The following is a 21001-nucleotide window of genomic DNA, read 5'->3' on the forward strand; positions in this document are numbered from 1 at the left end:
CCTCTATTACAGAGAGTAATGTTTTTCAAAACGAACTGACAGTGTTGCAAAATTTTTACTGATCGCTACCAATATCATGATTTCATCCCGGCGAAGGGAATTATCAATTGGCTTCTCAGTTTTTGAAATGATGCCTTTTTAGCGAAAAACCGAACTCTTTAAGTGTCTAGTATTCTCATGTCAATGAGAATCACACTCACTTTTCGGCTTTTCCAAAGAAACACCAAAATCAAAATATTTTGCAACATGTCAGCACGTATCAACTAAGAATTCTTCGAATTCTGTGAGTTGAAAAGAACACTAACAAAGTTGCCTGTGAGGTTGTTTATTGGAATTTTGTTTTTTGTTTTTAACAAAGCTCCAATCCGCCCGTGCCTCGGCTGTTTTTTGTTTGTTTTGTTTATTGTTGAAGTTCAATCTCATTTTCGATTGCTTGAGTGGAGTATTCCCCCATTGGCTCAACTTCAAAGCTTCAAGCAATCGAAAATTTATGCTTATTTCGATGTTTCACTCCGCGGTCAAAGTGTGCCGCCAGTTGCATCACACAATGCAAAAAACCTTAAAGTGGGTAAAAATCGCGCAATTTGCATACGATTTTGATGCGCATCCGGTTTTAGTAGCACCCATCAAAAATACGTCTATATACACATATTTCAAACAGATTCATCAAGAACCGCGGATGTGCCTCCACATTCTATTTTTGGTAAAAAACCCATATTACTCGCGAATCTCTGGATGGATTCGATCGCGGATGGTCTCATTAGAATGAATGGCACTTGTAAATGTTAAACGCAAAAAATAGGTTTTTTTAAAAAAATTCACGCATCAAATATTGGCCTTTAGACTCCAATTACTAGGATGCTGTAAGGAGCACACTCATGAGATATGCATTAAACGACGTAAAATCACGAGTTTTACAATCCTATCATGAGTTTTGAATATTATCTTGTTGAGCGTCCGAATTATTAAAACAATTAAAAAAAAACCCGAAATTCCGGCTTCGAAATGTCAGCATCAATTTTATCCAGCAAAAATCCTCATTACAAACCTCCTTTCCCACCCATTATTTTAACAAGGGCATGTCGCGCGAAATATCTGGTTATTTTGTAACCACTGAAATAAGTAGTCAGAATCTACTCAGTATCTACTTATTTCAGTGGTTACCACCTACCTATTTCAGTGGTTACAAAATAACCAGATATTTCGCGCGACATGCCCTTGTTAAAATAATGGGTGGGAAAGGAGGTTTGTAACGAGGATTTTTGCTGGGTAGGTGGATGCAGTGGATATATCGAAAAATGATACACTAGTATCATATTGCCCATGAAGTATTCTTTGAGTCTTTCTTTGGGCATATGTCTATATAATGTAAGGTTAAGCCAGAAATCGGAAGGGAGCATAAAAAAACTTATTAGCTTCAACCCATTTTTACCTAATTTTTTATATTGATGCCAACGCAGCTTCCACGTTAATTAATTTTAATGGTCGACCTTATGGGATTCCTCCTAAAACACTTCATTTTAAAGAATGTATATCATACTATATAGAATATGTTAACAGTTCTCGAATTCTGAATGGGTGAAACTCGGATTCAGAATAGAAATGATTAGTTTTTGCTGATGATCGTGAAATGTTCAGGGAATGAAATGGGCCAAAAACACAATTTTAACCAATTTTGTAGCGGCTCTGTAGGTCAAAATAATAACCCGCAAAATTTTAAACAAGGTTTAAGTTTATGATGAAGAAGAAGCGTATAAACCAACGTGAAGATCAAATAATACTTAGCGGGTTAAATGGACTGAAACTTTTGTGTGAAATTGGTAAAAATTTTAATAACGTAGCGATTAAACAACGGAAGTAGTAGTACTACATAAGTGGGTTTCATTACATTTTAGTTTGTGTGAACTAAATTTTCCTTTCCTGCTGCAAAAATGTCTTTGTCATGCTAGATAACTTTTTGGTTTTGGTCATAAGTATTATACATTACATCTCTGATATTTGATAATTAAATTTTCACAATCATAGGGTATCTATAGACTATAGACTTTTCTTACTTGTTTTTTTTTTTTATTGAGGGTAGAATTCAGTTATAAAAGTGATGGAAAAAAACGCCGAGACATGTGTCTTCTTTTTTGGCCCTCTATCTTGCTGCGGTGGCAGTGTTATTATGGTTTCCACGAGATCCTGTTAAAATAAAAATTCTAGCGATGAAACATGGGTTTGTTAATACACCAATTCTGGATATTTTCAATGACAAATGCTGGCGACCAAAGATTGGAATTTGTTATTTTCATAAAGAAACCAATTGTAGTTATTACCTGACAGATATGGTGGAGCCCAAAACTTGAAAAAAGACATTTTGGTTCCTAATCGTAAATCGTATCATAAAGAATGTCTGAAATCCAATAGTGGTTGTGTTGATAGAGGACTAAAGTTGAGCAATGCTAAGTTCTGTTGTTCAATCGTGCGTCTGGCGATACACTTATTGTGGCATTCACTCGTTGCTCTTCTATTAGAGTAATTCTGGTTTATCCTCGTGGATCCTTTAAATTGTTCAGGAGTAATCAAAACTCTGGAAACCAGTCTTGAATTCTTTTCAAATGGAATTCTGACGCCCAATCCAAGGTCTAAACATGTATACAAATACTCTTAGGTTGTGTAAAGAATTCTTCTTTTAGCAAAAATCCATGAACAAAATTTTATCCAATCTACATGTTAATACCCTCAGCCTTTGGGCTAATGTGGCTCATCGAAATAAAGGTTTTAGGCCTCAAGTATGTTTGGACGAAACCCGTTTTAGACAATTTGGAGTCAAGTTTGCGATGTACATCCGTCTGTCTGGATGACTGGAAAATACGATAACTCTCGAACGGATCAACCCATTCTATCCAAAATTCCGCCCTCGTAATATTTTGTCACAACTAAAATCAAGTTCGAAGATGGACTATATTGGTCCACTACTTTGAAAACTTTCCACAAAACATTTCCAAAATTTTCAGAATAGTGCAGTTTAAGACCTGTAGTGGAATTCTCTAGGGCATTTTTTGGTTACCGACAAAAATCTGTCAAATTGAAACGCAAAATTATGAATGAAAAGATCAAATAAAGGCCCCTATTACAACAGTACAAGTTTTTTTAGGGGCAAGTCCATACTTCTTCAGAAAATGGTCCGGCAACTGTAAAAAACGCCTACGCCTAATACTTTGTCCAAACATAGTTAAAGCTCGAAAATGGGCCGTATTGGTGCGCTCTTTAGGGTAACTCCCTGACAAAGGTTCAACATTTTTGTTTAAGTGCAGTTTAAGTTCTGTTCGAGGATCCTTTGAAAATTTTTACCGAAGATACTCCTTGTGGTCCTGTCTGCAGCGATATTATGTTTTTCATGGGAAGCCTATCTTTCCTGACATAATGGTCCAACAGCTTTAAGTTAAACGGTGACCAACTGAAAATATCGGTGGCCGCAATATCTATTGGAAGGAATTGTGATCATTAACCCAAATCCATATTTTGTCGGCAAGTTCACACGTCCAAAAATGGCCACAAATTTCTGAAAATTCTTTAACCACATAATTTTTGGCGAAAAGTATTTTGGTGGTGTATTCGATCTGTCCATTCAATTCACACAGGCTAAGGATATATCCCTGCTAGTAAAGCCGACTGATACTAATTTACTCGTTGAGGTGTTGAGGAACAATAATCGGTTTCCCATCAGTTTTTTCGTGAGTCTTCGCAAAGTCCTTTACGGAAGATGGAAAAAGAAAAGTTTCTAGAAATATGCATCCGTCGGAACAACTATTTTGTTCCATGCGTCATGTGTAAAACACAAATATAATTGTGGTTTTCTATGGCGAAAGTCACACTAAGCTAATATCCTATGGAAACTAAAATAATTCCCTCTGGTTAGTCGGTGCAAAGTATTATGGAAATAAAGATCAGATTTTTGGACCAAATGGAAAAGGCTTTACAAAATCCGCTAGAGAAGGGAAAGATTACAGATAAAATCTGTTGATAAATTCAAATCCTCAATGAATAACTCGGTTAGACAAAGGACCCGAAGAAATGAGGTAGAAGATATAAAATATGTATTGTAAAGTATAAAAAGTTGCCATTAAAACACCAAACGATGGTGGTGGGCTCAAATGACGTGTCAAAGTGATGCATCTCTACCTATAGATAGACATACTTACTTACTTACTTAGCTCGCCCATTACAGAACATTTGTTCCATAGGCCGAACTAAGAAAATATCTCCAATTCTCTCTATTTGTTGCTTCGCTTTCTGGAATACCGCGCCTTTTCATTTCATCATCCACTTGTTTGCGCCATCTATTCCTTGGCCTGCCAATTCTGCGTGCACCGCCAAGCGGTCCGTGTTTATACGCCTTTTTAGCGGGTTCATCATCGCTCATTCTTATGATATGGCCTAGCCAACGCAATCGCTGCATCTCGATACGTTTAACAATATTGATGTCGTTGTATAGCAGATACAGCTCGGGGTTCATGCGACGTCGAAATTCACCGTCAACGCAGATTGGTCCATAGATCTTTCGAAGAATTTTTCTCTCAAACACACCAAGCACTGCCATGTCTGCTTGCGCAAGTACCCAGGCTTCGGAGCCATACATCAGCACGGGTAGTATCAGTGTTTTGTAGAGCGTTATTTTTGTTTGACGAGATGTGGCTTTGTTTTTGAACTGCTTACTTAAACCAAAGTAGCATCTGTTGGCCAATATAATTTTTCTTTTTATTTCACAACTGATGTCGTTTGTTGTGTTTACAGAAGTGCCGAGGTAGGCGAAGTCTTTTACTACCTCAATATTATAGGAACCAACTTCCACAGTCGGTCCGAGCTCAATGTCAGTTACTTCTTTTACTGATCGGCCTATGATGTCTATATCATCAGCATAAGCAAGTAACATGTGACTATTGGTGTAGATTGTGCCACTTCTTTTGAGGTTTGCCTCTCGTATAACCTTTTCCAGCAGGATGTTGAAGAGATCACACGAAAGGCTGTCTCCTTGTCTGAAACCTCTTTTGGTACCAAACTCTTCGGAGAGGTTCTTTCCTATTTTAACTGAGGACCTCGTGTCAGTTAAAGCCATTTTACAATGCCGGATGAGATTTGCGGGGATACCAAATTCAGACATGGCTTGGAATACCTTTGAACGCAGCGGGCTGTCGAAGGCTGCTTTATAATCGACAAAAAGTTGGTAGGTGTCGATCTGCATCTCTTGGGTCTTGTCCAGGATTTGCCGCAGGGTAAATATCAGGTCAATTGTGGACTTGCCAGATCTAAAGCCGCATTGGTATGGTCCAATTAGTCCAATTAGTCGTTCGCACAATATCTCTGACACGATCTTGTAAGCAATAGGGAGTAGACTTATGCCCCTATAGTTAGAGCATACAGTCTTATCTCCCTTCTTGTTGATGGGGCACAGGATACTCAGGTTCCAATCGTCGGGTACTCGTTCTTCCTCCAGATGGTGCTAACTAGCTGATGAATACACCTTATCAGCGTGTCGCCTCCGGTTTTGAACAGCTCGGCTGGTAAGCCATCGGCTCCTGCTGCCTTGTTATTCTTCAGCCGATTTATTGCTGTCTTTACCTCATCTTGGCTGGGCGGTATACATTCAATACCGTCTTCTTGGATTGGATCTGTGGTATCTTCGTCGATCCGCTACTATTAGATACCAACAGTTTGGAAAAATGCTCTTTCCATATCCTTAGCACACTATCTGTATCAGTTACCAGATTACCTTGCTGGTCTCTACAGGAGGATGTGCCAGTTCCAAAGCCATCAGTTTGATGTTTCACTCTTTGGTAGAATTTTCGGACTTCATTCTGTCTCCTGTACATCTCGATTTGTTCACACTCCCGCTTTTCCATCTCTCTCTTTTTCCTGCGAAAAAGACGTTTCTCCTCTCTCCTTTTCTCCCGATACCTCTCTCGTGCGCTACGCGTTGCTACTGATTGTAAAGTAGCCCTATATGCCGCATTTTTCTCTTCGGTAGCAGCACGACACTTCTGGTCATACCATGGATTCCTTGGTGAAGGTCTCTGGTATTCAAGTACTGATTTTGAGGCTGTTTGCATGGAGTGGGCAATGCTTTGCAATTGTCCTGATATGTTATCGGGACAAGGAGTGCTTTGATTAAGCAGTTGGGCCAGTTGAGTGGAATATGCTGTGGCTATCTGTTGTGATTGCAGCAAACTTCCGTGTTGTGTCTGTTCGCACTTTGTTTGCTACGTTTAAGCGGGTGCGTACCTTTGCTGCAACAAGGTAGTAATCCGAATCAATGTTTGCGCCTCGGAACGATCGTACATACAACACGCTAGATGAGTGTCTTCCATCTATCACAACATGATCAATTTGATTTCTTGTTTTCTGATCTAGAGACAGCCAGGTGCCCTTATGAATATCGAGATGATTAAAGCAGTACTAACCACCATGTTTTTTGCAGCTGCAAAGTCTATCAGCCTCATACCATTGTCAGATGTTTCACTGTGGAGACTGAATTTCCCGACTGTTGGGCAAAAGATATTCTCCTTTCCAATTTTGGCATTAAATCGCCTAGAATGATTTTAATGTCATGGGCAGGGCAACGGTCATATGTTTCTTCTAAGCGCTCGTAAAATATATCTTTGGTCTGTTCGTCCTTTTCTTCAGTGGGAGCATGAGCGCAAATAAAGCTGATGTTGAAGAATTTAGCTTTTATTCGAATTGCAGCAAGTCTTTTATTCACTGGGGTGAAACTGGATACCAGATGTTTTAGTCTCCGACTAACTACGAATCCGCAACCAAACTCATGCTTTACGTCATGGCAGCTATAATACAGTGCGTCACCTTTAGGTGTTGTTGTGACGCCTTTCCCAATCCATCGTATTTCCTGTATGGCAGTAACATTGGCCTTGTATTTTTCAAGTACGTCTGCCAATGCGAAGACTGCGCCTATTCTATAAAGAGTGCGAACATTCCAGGTGCAGATTCGCAGATCATGGTCCTTAAAACGTTTGCGGGGTTCGTCAACTTTAGAGGGGTTTGTTTTTCTTTTCTTTCGTTTTTTCATAGTAGGCTGTTTTTTCTAGGGGAGGGTTACTAACCCGACGCCCAAACCCAAGTTTTTAACGTTCTTATGGGTGAACGCGCGGCACATGTTAGCTCACTACCTTTAACGGGTGTTAAAGGCAGTTCCCCAGGTGACATCACGGGGAGGTCAGTGTCCACTTGAGATGAAAGAGGGACCAAGATAAATCCTGGGTTTTGCCATGTTAAAACCGGTCAGGACCGTTCCTTGGTATCTTCCATCCCCTACGACATAGGATTTTGTATATTTGGTTGTCCAAAATAAGTAAAATTTTGCAAAACTGTCAGTTCGTTTTGGAAAACATTACTCTCTGTAATAGATTGTAATAATGAAGCTAAGCCATTGCGGGAATACTCCAGACTTAAGCAATCACACAAAATAAGCAACAAAATTAATATATCGGAAGTTTTTTAACAAATTAAGAAATAATATTTCCGCATTTTGTAATTAAATCAAATCAAAACAAAATTGATCGTCACCTGGGCTTTTTGGGTGACCTGGATTTACAATAACAAATTAACAGTGTAATAGTTTAATTGGCAATGAGAAAATAAGGGAAATAACTAGCGTCATACGGCTTGTAGTGTAGTGTGTAAACCCTTTTCAATTGTTTCTTTGTCAAAAAAAACCTGTTTCAAATCTCACTTTTCTTGCATACAAAAACTTCCGACTACCCATATTTTAAAGCGAGGGAAACACTCACTACTTTACCTCTTCTGTCTGTATGCATTTCCATTAACGCGGAAGAACTGTAACAACAGTGACTGATGGCAAATGTCATGGATTTTGTTTTACATCAGATTTCCATGTACAGGGAAGGCTATGCAGATACTAACCATATGATGCACGTACTTATGTATGTATGCATGAATTGGTATGGCTAAGAAATTCCCTTTTTTCTCCATGGTTGAATACGATGGAATATTAAATATTTTACATTAGATGGGGGGATAAACAGGTAGGCTAACGGAGATGATGTGCGATGGATGAACGGAGAGAAAGAAATAACAGAGACCACGTATTGGACAATAAACGAGACATTTGCATCATATCCCCACAACAATTGGTGGCTGGGCAGACAGACAATCTTAAGATCGAACCGACCAGACAGATATAACAAAACGTCAGTCAACCAACCATTAACAACAACGGTATTGTAAGCCCAATAAATATTACCACATAGTGGCCGCTCATGTACTACGAAAACCGCTGATTGCTGAGATACCAAAGTAACGCCGATGCTGCAGTTGGTACTGCTGCAACCCAAATCACAGCAGTAGCAGAGTCATTTTAGTTAAAGTTTTGTCTTGCGATTGAATGATCGCTGCCATGGTGGCTGACATCGACGTCGACTTAGACGCTACAACTTGGTTTGAACTTTTCGCCAACGAAAAAGAAAACCACTTTTCAGTTCACTTTCGTTTGTCGAACTAGACGCACCCGGCTCTTGGCCAAGAAACACACAAGTACTCAAAATCAATTCTCCACCAAAATTTTAAACTTGTTGCTCAAAATAAAGCAAACGGAATCAACAAAAGACAAAAAATAAGTACAAATTGTAATAACAACAATAACACTATATGAAGGTCTGTCCATCAAAGAAAACGCTTTTAATATTCGTTTAATATATGTACTCGTACATAGTTCCATGCTACGTTTATCTCGTGTTGACGGATCATTTTGAATTCTGCTTACGGAAAGCAGCGCATGCTGACTGCTGTTATGGGCATGAGCTTCACTGCCCCCATTGTGCGTGTTGAAATATTTAGCATATTTTTATAAGCATTGAAGACGCGCAGACGCAATTCATAATCGTGCGATCACTCAGGTCGGTTGTCAGTTAGTTTCGAACGCGCGCCTGTTCCGTCCGTTGGATTTCCGTACAAGCAAAACGCGCTAAGTGCTCGGTGTTTAAAAAAAACGCATTTGTAGTAACAAGTGTACTTGAAAAACCAAAGAATAAAAATCACAAGTAAAAGAAGAAGCCCTAAACAACAGTGATTCTAAGCCGTAAAGAAGAGAGAGAGAAAGAGTAAATATTGGAAAGATTTCGGTTGGAATTAATGTAAATACCTATTAATAAAATCAACATATTACATAAGTGAAGTTAAATAATCGAAAACGAAAATATACCAAAAAAATAAGAGAAGCATAGAGGCCAAGTGCCCAGAGTGCGGTAATAAAATCAATGATCTGTGGCAATATCAATTCCTCGACGAAGTGAAAGTTAACTGCCGGTCCGAGTATTTTTTGTTTGTTTTTTATTGTTGTGTCACTTTTGTCTTCATAAATACCGTTTTTTTGTAAATTGGTACGCTTGCTTAACTTAACACGAAAGAGAAAAAACGGCCAATACTCCTTTTGACACCCTAAACAAATTGAAATACATACACACAGTGAAAAATAAATAGTGACAAAAGCTCAAAAGAGAACAACAACAGCAACAAAATTAAAAGCTTATTTGCATAAAAATGCATTACATCAACTTAGGCCCTCGGGCTTTTATACTACCTCTCCTCCTTCTACTTTGCCATGCCCAAATACCTTGTCTGGAGGCTGCCATCAGTAACGGTGATAGTGGTGGTGGCGATGACTCAATAAGCCGTAATATAAACCAACAATTGAATGTAAGTCAGCATGACTTACAGCCATTAAATCTACGTCTGCATCCTGCCAATTATTCGTCGTCGTTGTCTTCATCAGATGCAACAGCATTGGACACAAATGATGATAATTTAAATCTCAACAGACGCCTCAAGGATATGCTTAACATATTCGATCTGAGTTATCTTGCTTCTCAGTGGATTAATGTTCGAAGCGATATCTCATCGAATTGTTCTCAGGATATTTATAAATATCTTAAGGGATTACAAGATGCCAAAATATGGGCTATAAAAAGTAAGTATTTGAAGAATTTAAAAATAAGCGTTTGTCATGAAAGCACAACTAAATGGGCAAATACGCATTGTTGTTGTAAAAAGTTGCATTTGAAAGAAGTAAAGTTGGATGACAGAGAAGCTGCTCCACAACCGATATGTCTGAAGAGCCAAAGGCGAAACATGCATGTCACATGGTGGTGGTTGTGTGTGTCTTCGAATCTTCGGCTTTCCTTTTTCACTTGCAAAAATAGAAATTAATTAAAAAAAAAAATAATAATTTCTATTCCGAATCTAAAATGTGCATTGAAATCCGCTCTTCTCTATAATCTATATAAATGAAACAAACAGTTGAGAACGGCTGGACCGATTTGGATAATGTTTCTAAGTCCAACTTAGTTTTTTACTTTATGTCCTCTTTTTTAATTATGTTACATTTACAAAAATACTGAACCTTTTTTTCTGAAAATTTCAGAGAGGTGGCACTGTATCTCCTTTATGCCCTATTTTGTAAAAACGCTATATTTGCAAAAATTACGAATGTATAGGGTTGAAAATAAATTTGCGAGACAATTGAAATTTGCAGACAATGTTGAAAGTTGTTCCATGGTGAAAATAAAAATATATATGTATATTGATGAGTTTCGGAGGAGTGGGGTACCTCCCTGTTGTGTTGGAATAATGAAATTTGCAGAAAATGTTTAAGGTTTGCTATGGTAATTTATATTTTAATGAATTTCGCAGAAGCTGGGGTACCTTTCTCACGATCATTTTATAGAAACACTATATGTACATGAAAAACTTACTTACTTATTTGGAGCCGAAATACCCAAAATTAATATGTTACAGCTTGAAAATTTATAACCACGCCTACTCTCATGCAAAATGAAATGTTCAGGAATGTACTGTGGTGAAAATAGGCTATATATTGTTGATGAATTTCGGAGGGCCTATTGTTTCAAAATCTCTATATTTGCTAAACTTATTAACGCATCGGCTTGCAAATTAATTTGCGATACAAATGTGGTTGCGCCCCAATCAAATGTTCTTAGTTGGAGCCCGAAGTCCCAATTTACTGCAACTTTTTAAATAGGTTATATCTCGAAACCTAAAGACCGATGTTCTTGAAAATTTCTGGCAGTATAAGTATAAAAGGCATAAAAAGTTGCCATTGAAAACAAAACGATGGGTCAGCAACACGGACACGGGTCTGCAAGTATGACCCGGTCTACTAGTATGACCCGTTTCTGTTACGAAAGTACCAATGCCCAAAATTTTGGGAAGAGATGTTATTTGACCACTGGGAACCCCAAATACCTAACTTATCCAATTCGATCAGCTAAAAAATTGAAAATACCTGGAATCGGGCAAATGTCCAGAATTTTTGGTAAATAAGTTTTCTGATCACTAGAAAAACTAGATGCCAAGTTATAGATAATTCGGTCAGAAAATGTACTCAAACGCCGAAAAAAGGAAATCGGGCGGTATCGTTATATGAGGGTTATACGAAAACGTGGCCCGATATAGCCCATTTTCCAACGGACGGACGGCCATTAATAGATCGACACTAACTTTTACCCTGATCGAAAATATACATACTGTATGGGATCGCCAATGATTATTTCAATGCGTTACAAATGAAACAACAACGTTAATATAACCACCATACTATTGTAGGGAGTATAAAAATAAATTTGCCAAATTATACTAAAATCGGTCGAGATTTGGATATAGCTTTCATATATATTTTACACATTAACAGTGGTGTAGGGTATTATATAGTGTGGCTCGCCCGACTTTGATCCTTTCCGGTAAGGAACGGTTTCAATAGAATTTGGACCAACCATATTTAGGTATAAATTTAAGCAAGTTATAAAATTTAAACTTTTGCGAGTATATGGGTCGCCTTCGTACGTCGCACAGTGGTTCAGGAATCGATTTTCCTGGCCAAAATCCAAAGATTTTGTCGTCACCGATTGTTAATTTCTATATGGGATTTGATAGTAAACATACTGACACTAGGGAAACCAAAAAATTATGTCAAAATATTGGAAGGTGTGGACGTGGCGTGCTTCTAAAGACGATTTTTTTCGCAATTTTGGAAAATGCGTAATTTTCAAAAATTTCTGGAGAAAGAAATAACTATTTCTCAGAAACTATAGCAGATATTGTGTTCTTTATTTTTTGTTAAGTAAGTAGGTTGTTGTCTTTAAGCACCGTTTCAATAAATTACCGTAGCGTTTACATTAAGTGAGTTATTTTATTTTTCCTCAAGTATTAAATTTTAGTGAAATTCCAAATTTAGTGAACTAGAACTTTTAGGGAACAACTTGGAACAATGTTTCGTTTTCAAAATTTGTATTTTTCAATATCGTTTCCCATATAAATTATAGTTTTTTACACAAATGGAAATTTTTTAATGAGTATGAGTATTTATATATCGTCACCATAAATGCCGGAAGACGTAACCCACAAAAATAAAACTTTACAGGAGAAGCAAAAAACGTTATAAAATGAAAACGGTTTAATAAAATATCGAAAATTTTTAGTGTCGTGTTTTAACACAAGGAAGAAATATATTTTTGGAAAAAAAATAAATTTTTTTCCAGAATGTTAGAAGCTGTGTGGGTTACGTCTTTTGGTATTGTATTTTTCTGAAATGCCAAACGACGTAACCAACAATTTATTGAGTATACATTTGAAGAATGTAGTATAAATGAAAAATTATAATTAAATTAGAATTAGTTTATTGGCCTACGCGGCTAAGCGAACTTTAAACTGGCAATCTGACGGTGTTGGGTTCAATTCCCAGTCTTGACGTTAATATTTCAATGGACCACAATTAGGTGAACTGTCTATTCCAACCACCACTATAATTACTTATAATTTCAATTGTATTAGACGATATTAAATCTGGAGTATTATATTTATTGTTGTATTTAAGTCAAATTATGGACAAAATATAGTTCATATAAATTAAGTGATCTGTAACAGTTTAAATGTAACTTTTAATTGTCATAAGGAATGTTGTCATAAAAGTAATGACAATCACTTGGAATTAAGCATTTTAAGTCTTGCAGGTGTTGAAATTTCTTTTTTGAAACTTTTAGCCTGTGTGTGTACATCTGAGGAGGATCCACTGCCTGAAAATTTCCGGAACTTCTCTATGGTAGAATCTGGCAGTCGTCTTTGATATCAGTTTTAAAAAAGATTATACTGCTAGGATCAAAAGCCAATGCTCGCAGTGACTGTAGGATATCCTGTCTTTCTGTATAAGTAAACCAATACAGAAAATTTGCGTTTTTTCCTGGACCTATTTGATAACTACAATCAGTTGATCTCTATTAAACCATGGGTTGGTTGACAAGACCATCTTTTGCAAACTTACACCCTAATCGTATCCGCCTTTAAAGAATACATCTTTTTACTAGAACGACGTGAATTTTGAGCATTTACACGTTTTCGTATCAATGCCTCAAATTTTGAATATCTTCGTTCAATATTTCTCTTGTAAAAATGAACAATATCGAGACGAGCATTGCCTTCCTAATAACCACTTCCTTTTGTCCTGTTAACATACTGTTTTCCATATGTGCGTTTTAGATGTTTATTTAAATCAGGGCATAGGTCTTCTGTCATCATCTTCAATTATTTCAATTATGGATTTTTTCTGTAAGACCAGTAAAAACCGTCTAAAGTCAAATCGCTTTAAAAATTAACTAAAAGAATGGTCTTTGTGATTTTTGAAAAAAGCTACCATTCATGGGATATCGTCACCTAAGAGTCAAATTACACATATGGAGAGGTATTTCCATGTGATAGGTATTTCCATAAGCTTTCATACGTTACCCATTTTGTAGTAATCGGTTCAATAGAACCGGGTCTAACCCGGTTTCGAACCTGGACTTTCGGTTCAAATAACCGGTTAACCGAATCCGCCCCGTGGAAATTATACATTAACTCAATAAGCCCTCCCTCTGGCATTAAAATTGCTGCAAAAATCAATGAATACATTGTTTGTACTGCTGTTTAGTTTTGAAATAATGTGGGTTACGCCTTTTGTGTTCTATGAAAATTACAGTATGCTGTTACGTCTATTGGCATTTCTTGAATAGGATCGTTATTTTTAAACGTAGAAGCTTGAAATTTTGCCAGAGCATGTATTTTAGCTTAATATATCAGATTCCATCAAAAAACGAATTTCGATTTCCATGTCGGTTACGTCTTCCGGCATTTATGGTGACGATATATTTTTTTTAATTTTGAAAAAAACTAAAATTTAAAAAAAAATTCAATTTTTTTTTAATTTTTTGTGTTTAATGCATCGGAAAGCTGAGCTGAAAATAAGGAGAAACGATTCGGAACCACTGTGCGCCGATGCTTATAGCTACAACTAATTAAACATTAGGCCTAATGAATTATTTATGTTGACTGATTGATTGACTGGCTTATTGTTTCTCCATATGTTATATATAAACGTACTATATTATACGTTTAGTTTTCCATGACTCAAAAATTACACATTATGGGTCTGTTCCAGAACTGCTAGAATCTACTAATTTGTACTATTCTTTTCGACGTCATAACCCTGCGTTTACACATGTCAAAAAACCGAAAACTTGCCTGTGCGTTGTTTTTTTTTTTTTTTTTTGCCCATGTTCTTTTATTTTCAACACATTTCAATTATTATCTCACTTCTTTTTACAAAAATGTCAAACATTTGTTTACCCTAGTGTCTTTGAAAAAATGATGTACAGCTGGGAGACGACAAACAAACGTATGTATGTGTTAACAAATCAGGGTTGTATTTAAGGACAAATTGTCTTGTGTAAACGCCTAGTAAAAGAAAAATTGTTATCGTAGTAAAAATTTGTTGGTTTTTGCAGGTTGTGGAACAGAGCAATTGTTATTATGATTTCCACACGAGGGTCATGACGTGGATTTGTTAATATACAAATTCAGGCGCCCAACTTGACCAAAAATCCTGAAAATTAAAAATATTGTGTATCGTTACGTGAGAGTATTTTAAAGGGGTTTTAATTTATTTTTTTATATTTAATATTGACACAAAGTATATACATTCAAAAGAGAGAGATCACAATATTTTAGATAATATAGGGAGAAAGAAATGGACGCCCAAGTCTTTCATAATTATAAGGGACTCTCCTCATAAGGTAAATAATTGCATAACTATATAACTATTGTTTTCGCGTTTATTAAATGGAAGGCCATCTTCAAAATTGTTTCTGTAGCGATGAATGGTGCTGGAACGCATTACTAATTATGAAGGACTTGGGCGTTAATTTCTTTCACCTAAATGCGCACGACAATTTAAAAAGGATGTTTAGATATGAAAATAAACTATATTAGGCTACGTTCGGCATAGTCTCCTTACAAAATTTGTTAACCAAATTCTCCAACAGAACTGAAGCAAAAACTAAAAAATCTTTCAAATTAATATTACCCATATAGATGTAAGTTTTTGTATCCCAGAATATTCAACCACATTAGCTCTTATTTTGCATTTAGGATTCTAAATCCCGCAGCGAATAGCTTTCGAAACATTTTCTATATTCGAGGCTATTAGCATAGTTTTTAAAAATATCGTCAGAAATATGGATTTTGGAAATCATTTTGCTACATAAGCTGCCTCGCTTGCTTGCCTTGCTTCTGATAAAAGAATAAAAAAACAAGGGCAACCCAGTTCGAAATTTGCTCAGCCTTCTTTATTCTTTTATTTTTATTATGTCAGAAATGAAGCAGGAAATCAAAGCAACCAGACGAGGCAGCTTATGTACCCAGGTACGATAAAAATGTGCTTCATTGAAATAATGGTTTTAGACCCCAAGTATATTTGGAAAACATCCTTTTCAGACAATTTGGTGTCGATAAAGCCATATCCGTCTGTTTGTCTGTCTGGCTGGCTGGAGCGCACAATATCTTTCGAAAGGACACATCGTTTTGGTGCACAATTTGTTTCTCGTAATATTTTGTCCAAGCTTAGATCAAGTTCGAAGATGGGTTATATGGGTCATCTGCTTCTGGTCTTCCCACACAAAATTTCAAAATTTTTGGCACAAGTGCAGTTTAGGATCACTTCTCGGATCGTTATTGTTGTGCTCGCGGCTCCTTTTACAATGGTACAATTTGTTTTCGAGGACAAGTCCATTTTAAAAGCTTGAAATAACCTTGCCCTAAAAATCTGCTTGTGGTGCTCGCAAACCTCTTCATCATTGACACCTTTCCAATGGTAGCAAAGATGTCAACATGTTTACTAATATTTACTGTAATTAAACTGATTTACATCTTGTCAATCAATCATGTGATCAAGAACGTCAACTACCACTGACCTACTTTTAAAAGAGCTGCATCATGTATAGGGTGTTTAGTAAACAAATTTAACCCACTTAACACAGGTTTCCTCATCCAAAAAAACGCAGTCATCTTGAGCACACAGCCAACTGATCAAACAACAAATATTTTGCCAAAAGCCATGCAAAGAGGAACAAATAACAAATCCAGTCACAAAAAAAAGCCTTAAAATAATTAACACTTTCAGTTTTATTTGAAACGAATTAACCCAGATTTCGGCTGGACAGCTACTATAACAACAATACCCCTTCCTAGGGGGGAGGCGACAAAACCCAAATGCACAAAAAAATAGACACTAATGTGATTGCCAGTGAGCTTAAAACCCAGTAAAACTCTAGTAGTGGTGGTACATTACGAAATGGTTTCAAGATTTTTAATTGTATTTTAATTACCTCAAGGTCTCCGTGCAGTATGTATTACCTAATCTTGGCCAAATTCCAGAAATCACATGAAAACATTTTCTTGTACTTGTTGATTAGGGATTTACATGTTTACATTTACATTCCAAGAGAATCAAAGCCGCCTTTTCAACCATTCTTGTCGTTTAATAATTCTCCTAGAATTCAACTGCCATATTTTGCAATTGTCAACGCATACAAATTGCATATTTAGACCAAAAATTTGAATTCTTACTGCTGTGGTGGTGGTGTTTTGCATTCGGAATTATATTATTTAATAGCCACGTTACGCAATTCTATTTCTATTTTTAATCAGACTTGAATATGTAACTGGTTGGTAATATATCATTGTGGTCATCACCTCCATCATCGCCGTCATCATCATCAGCGCATATTGCTGTTAACCACTCACTCACTACCTGTTACTTGGATTTCTGCAACAACTAATCATATGAAAACGAAAAATGTTTTTGTGTTGTTGTCTTCTACTCTCGCCACCGCATTGCCACAAAACAACAAACTGGCCTGGCAGTGGTAGCAAAAGCAACTTATTTTTTATTGCCGATAGTCACTTCTGTACAGCAGTTTTAATTAGCCATGAATGAATATGACCGGACAACCTATCTGGCAACTGGTCCAATAAACCACCATTGAATACGTCACAAACTGAACCAAAAGTGTGTCAACCACTTTTGCGACGCCGAAGTTATATTTAATCCATAATAACCACTCTGTTCCAACAACAGCAACAACAACGACAACAAACTTTCCAGTTTGAAGTTATTTTGTTTAAAAAAATAAATATGTGTATGTATGTATTTTCCTCAAGATCGAAAATACCGAGTTTGCTATTACAACTTCTGCATGCTGCGTCTACAGCTGCCGATGGTCAATGGCAATGTCTGTAAAATGGCAATTTCTTGTTTTTGATATTGAAAAAGCATTTATAAGGTTATACTACACATTCCTGGGTAACGAACTGAAACTGGATTCATTCCACTGTTCTGCATTTTATGTATGAAGATGAGGCAGCAGAATATTAATCCATAACTTATCTTCTAAATTCGGTAGATATGTAAAATTGGACCCTGAATTGAGAAATAACATAAAAGTAATGTTAATTGATTTTATGAAGGGCTGTTTTCTTATCGAAGGCTGTTTTCATCGAAATTCGAGTATATGGCTAATTTTTTCATACAAAGATCAACTTTGATCAACATCACCATTGACTGATTTTTTATACCCTCCACCATAGTATGGAGGGTATATGAAGTTTGTTTTCCGTTTGTAGCGCGTTGAAATATTCATTTGCGACCCTATAAAGTATATACATATTCTTGATCAGGGTAAAATTCTGAGTCGATATATATATCGTTGCCATAAATGCCCGAAGTCGTATCTCCAAAAAAGTCAAAATTAGATTGAATCTCATACATAAGACTAATATTTTGGTTTCATTACTTACTCCCATTCGTATATGATTCCTAATATCCAATATAATCGCCTTCATAAGAATAATATTCCATAATATTCCTGTAAAATTATTATTTTGTTAGTTACGAGTTTTGGCTTTTATGGTGACGATATGCATATCGGTCCGTCCGTTGTAATCACTCTAGCATCCACAAAAATGGAGAAAGAACGCTGAAATTTTGGGAAGATAACGGTACTGCCCGATTTCGATTATATTATCGTTTTTAGTCACATTTGTAGATCGAATAAGCTATGATTTGACATTTAGGATTCCTACTGATCAAAAAACTTATATTCCAATAATTAAGGGCATACGCCCATGTTTTGGTATACCTCCCGATTTTAGGTGTTTTGAGGATTTTACGTACAATTTTTAACCGAACTATCTGTAAATTGACATTTGAGGTTCGCAGCGGTCACGAAACTTCTCCACCAAAAATCGTCAACATATATCCATGTTTTCGTATAGCCCCCCTATAACGGTACCTCCCGATTTCCGCTATTCTGGAGATTTTAGCCACAATTTTTAACAGAACTAACTGTAAATTGACATTTGAGGTTCTCAGTGGTCAGGAAACTTCTCCACTTAAAATCGTCAACAAAGGTGCATGTTTTGTTATAGCCCTCATATCCCGATTCCGGTATTTTGAGGGATTAACTACGTTGTTTGACGGAACCTAATTTGACATTTGAGATTCCCAGTAGTCACAAAATACTTTCACCAAAATTTTCAATATAGTTCAACTTATTGATAAAGGTCCCATTTAAACATATCTCCCGATTTTGGGTGTTTTTGATGATTTTTGCTGTATTTCATGACCGAACTTGCAGTAAATTGACATTTGAAGTTTTTATTGCACACAACACTAACCTAAAGTTGTCTATATAGGTCCATGTTTTGGTATAGGCTCCATATAGCGGTACCTACCGATTTTCGGTATTTTAAGGGGCAACATTGCGAATGGACGGACAAACGGGCGGACATACATAAATATGGACTTAGAAACTAATTCACTGTATATCCCTAAAAAGAATTATGGGTATATCTAGTTTCCTTTATAGACATAATACCTATTACTACAATGTGATGTAGCGTATAAAAAGAGGAAAATGTGGCCGGCCTGCTGCGATGGATGGGGAATGGTCCTTAAGTAAGGTCTGCACAACTGCATCAGTGTGAATGCTATTCAAATCTGTCTGATAGGCTCGTTGGTCTAGAGATTCTCGTTTGTACCATTTGACCTCCCTCTCATGGTCATGAAGATCTCTCCTGACGTGCCTGACTGGCGTTTGTCGTGCAGTTAGCTAAGAAAAGAGACGCATCGGAAGTGCACTTATTAAAACCTGTATCCATTACATCTGCCCTATGTTGACGTGTAGTGGATGCGGATCTTGCAAACGGAACAGATCAATGACCATAGATCTATACCGGCACAGACCCCCACCCTCTTCAAAAAATTGTTCACATAGAAATTGCTGCTTAGGCAATTAGCGCTACCACTATAGTTTTACACACAAGCTCTACTCCAGCAAGCTGTCAACAAATGCCTACACGCAGAGAAAAAAATATGTTTGATCCAACAATATTCCAAGAGCAAAATATGTATTGTTAACATATTGTTGGATTCCTCATGTAGTATTGTAAATCCAAAAATAGTTTGTGTCAACTGAACAATATTTCTCTCTTTTCTTCGAAAATTTGTTTCTCTTCTCTCGCTATTCGATGCCGTGTTGAAAAAACAATTTTGGTGAGTTGTGGTGTGTTTGTATGACATGCTGCCTTTACCTTTGTTTTTGTGTGTATGTACTTGTGAGACTCTTGTTTTTATTTGTTTCTGTTTTGTTTCATTCTTCTTTCCTTTTCATGTTTGTTATGGTGTTTAATTATGCCTTATGTTGTGGTGGGTTCTTGTGGCTTTTTGTTTGTCTTTGTTGTCAGCCAATGCAGCAAACCATGTATTGTGTTCATCAATGATTGCAATATTATACGCGACATTTATATCCAAGTTATGCGAAAAGTGTATATGAGAAGTATATGCACTCAAATCAAAAATTTCTGGGCTGGTTTTCTGTATTGACAATACTTTTTGTAAATAAAATTAGATTATGATAGTTCCTACAATCAGTATTGTTAACGATTTTAACAATATTGCGGAAATTCGAAAGTTGTTTTTGTTTTCTATGTTTGGAACAAAAGATGGTATTTTTGGATTTGGATTACAATGTTTGAACAAAACAAATACATTTTTGGAACCAAAACATATATTTTTGTTCCAACAAAAGCGAAAAATATTTTTTCTCTGCGTGTAGACTCGCTTGCATAGGATTTGATGTTGTTTTTTCTCTGCTGGCCATCAATGACATAGAACATGTTCGGTAGGCTCTTTGATGGAAAATGTCCCAAAATTTAAAAAAAAATCGTATAATTGTTGATAAAATGTGGGAATGTTTATCATCCCTGAGAATATAAACTATCAAATTATAGTAAAAGTTGTGTAGAATTTCCTTAAAATATGTTGGATTGGGCTAGTATAAAAGTATGTTTAGAATAAATGAGGTCACTCTTAGAATTTAACCTAAAAGTTTTCTAAATCACTTGAAAGAAATGCTCTCATTCGTTATTTTTCAATTTTTTTTAAACAAACAAACAAAACACAAGGAAATTTGTTTTTTTTTTAGAAAAATTCCAAGTTACAAGTTTTATTTGGTGGCATATTTTTAAAGATCACTCAACTGGCAAACGTCCTTGTAATTATTTGTATTAATACAAAAAATACAGATATTTTTGGATCGCATTT

General features: G+C 36.3%; 1 protein-coding gene across 1 annotated transcript in view; it reads left to right on the forward strand.

Annotated features, from left to right (window-relative positions):
• Positions 1–8407: 8407 nt before the first annotated feature.
• The window catches only part of LOC141398924 (nose resistant to fluoxetine protein 6), an 88812-nt gene continuing 76218 nt past the window's right edge, over positions 8408–21001 (forward strand). The window contains exon 1 of the mRNA XM_073976737.1: positions 8408–9982. Coding sequence (XP_073832838.1) covers positions 9556–9982 — 427 coding nt within the window. The 5' untranslated portion in view covers positions 8408–9555. The remainder of the gene's footprint in view (positions 9983–21001) is intronic.

The sequence above is a fragment of the Musca autumnalis genome, unplaced genomic scaffold (assembly GCF_047663935.1).
Source record: "Musca autumnalis isolate F117 unplaced genomic scaffold, ASM4766393v1 scaffold_3, whole genome shotgun sequence".
Classification (NCBI taxonomy): Eukaryota; Metazoa; Arthropoda; class Insecta; order Diptera; family Muscidae; genus Musca; species Musca autumnalis.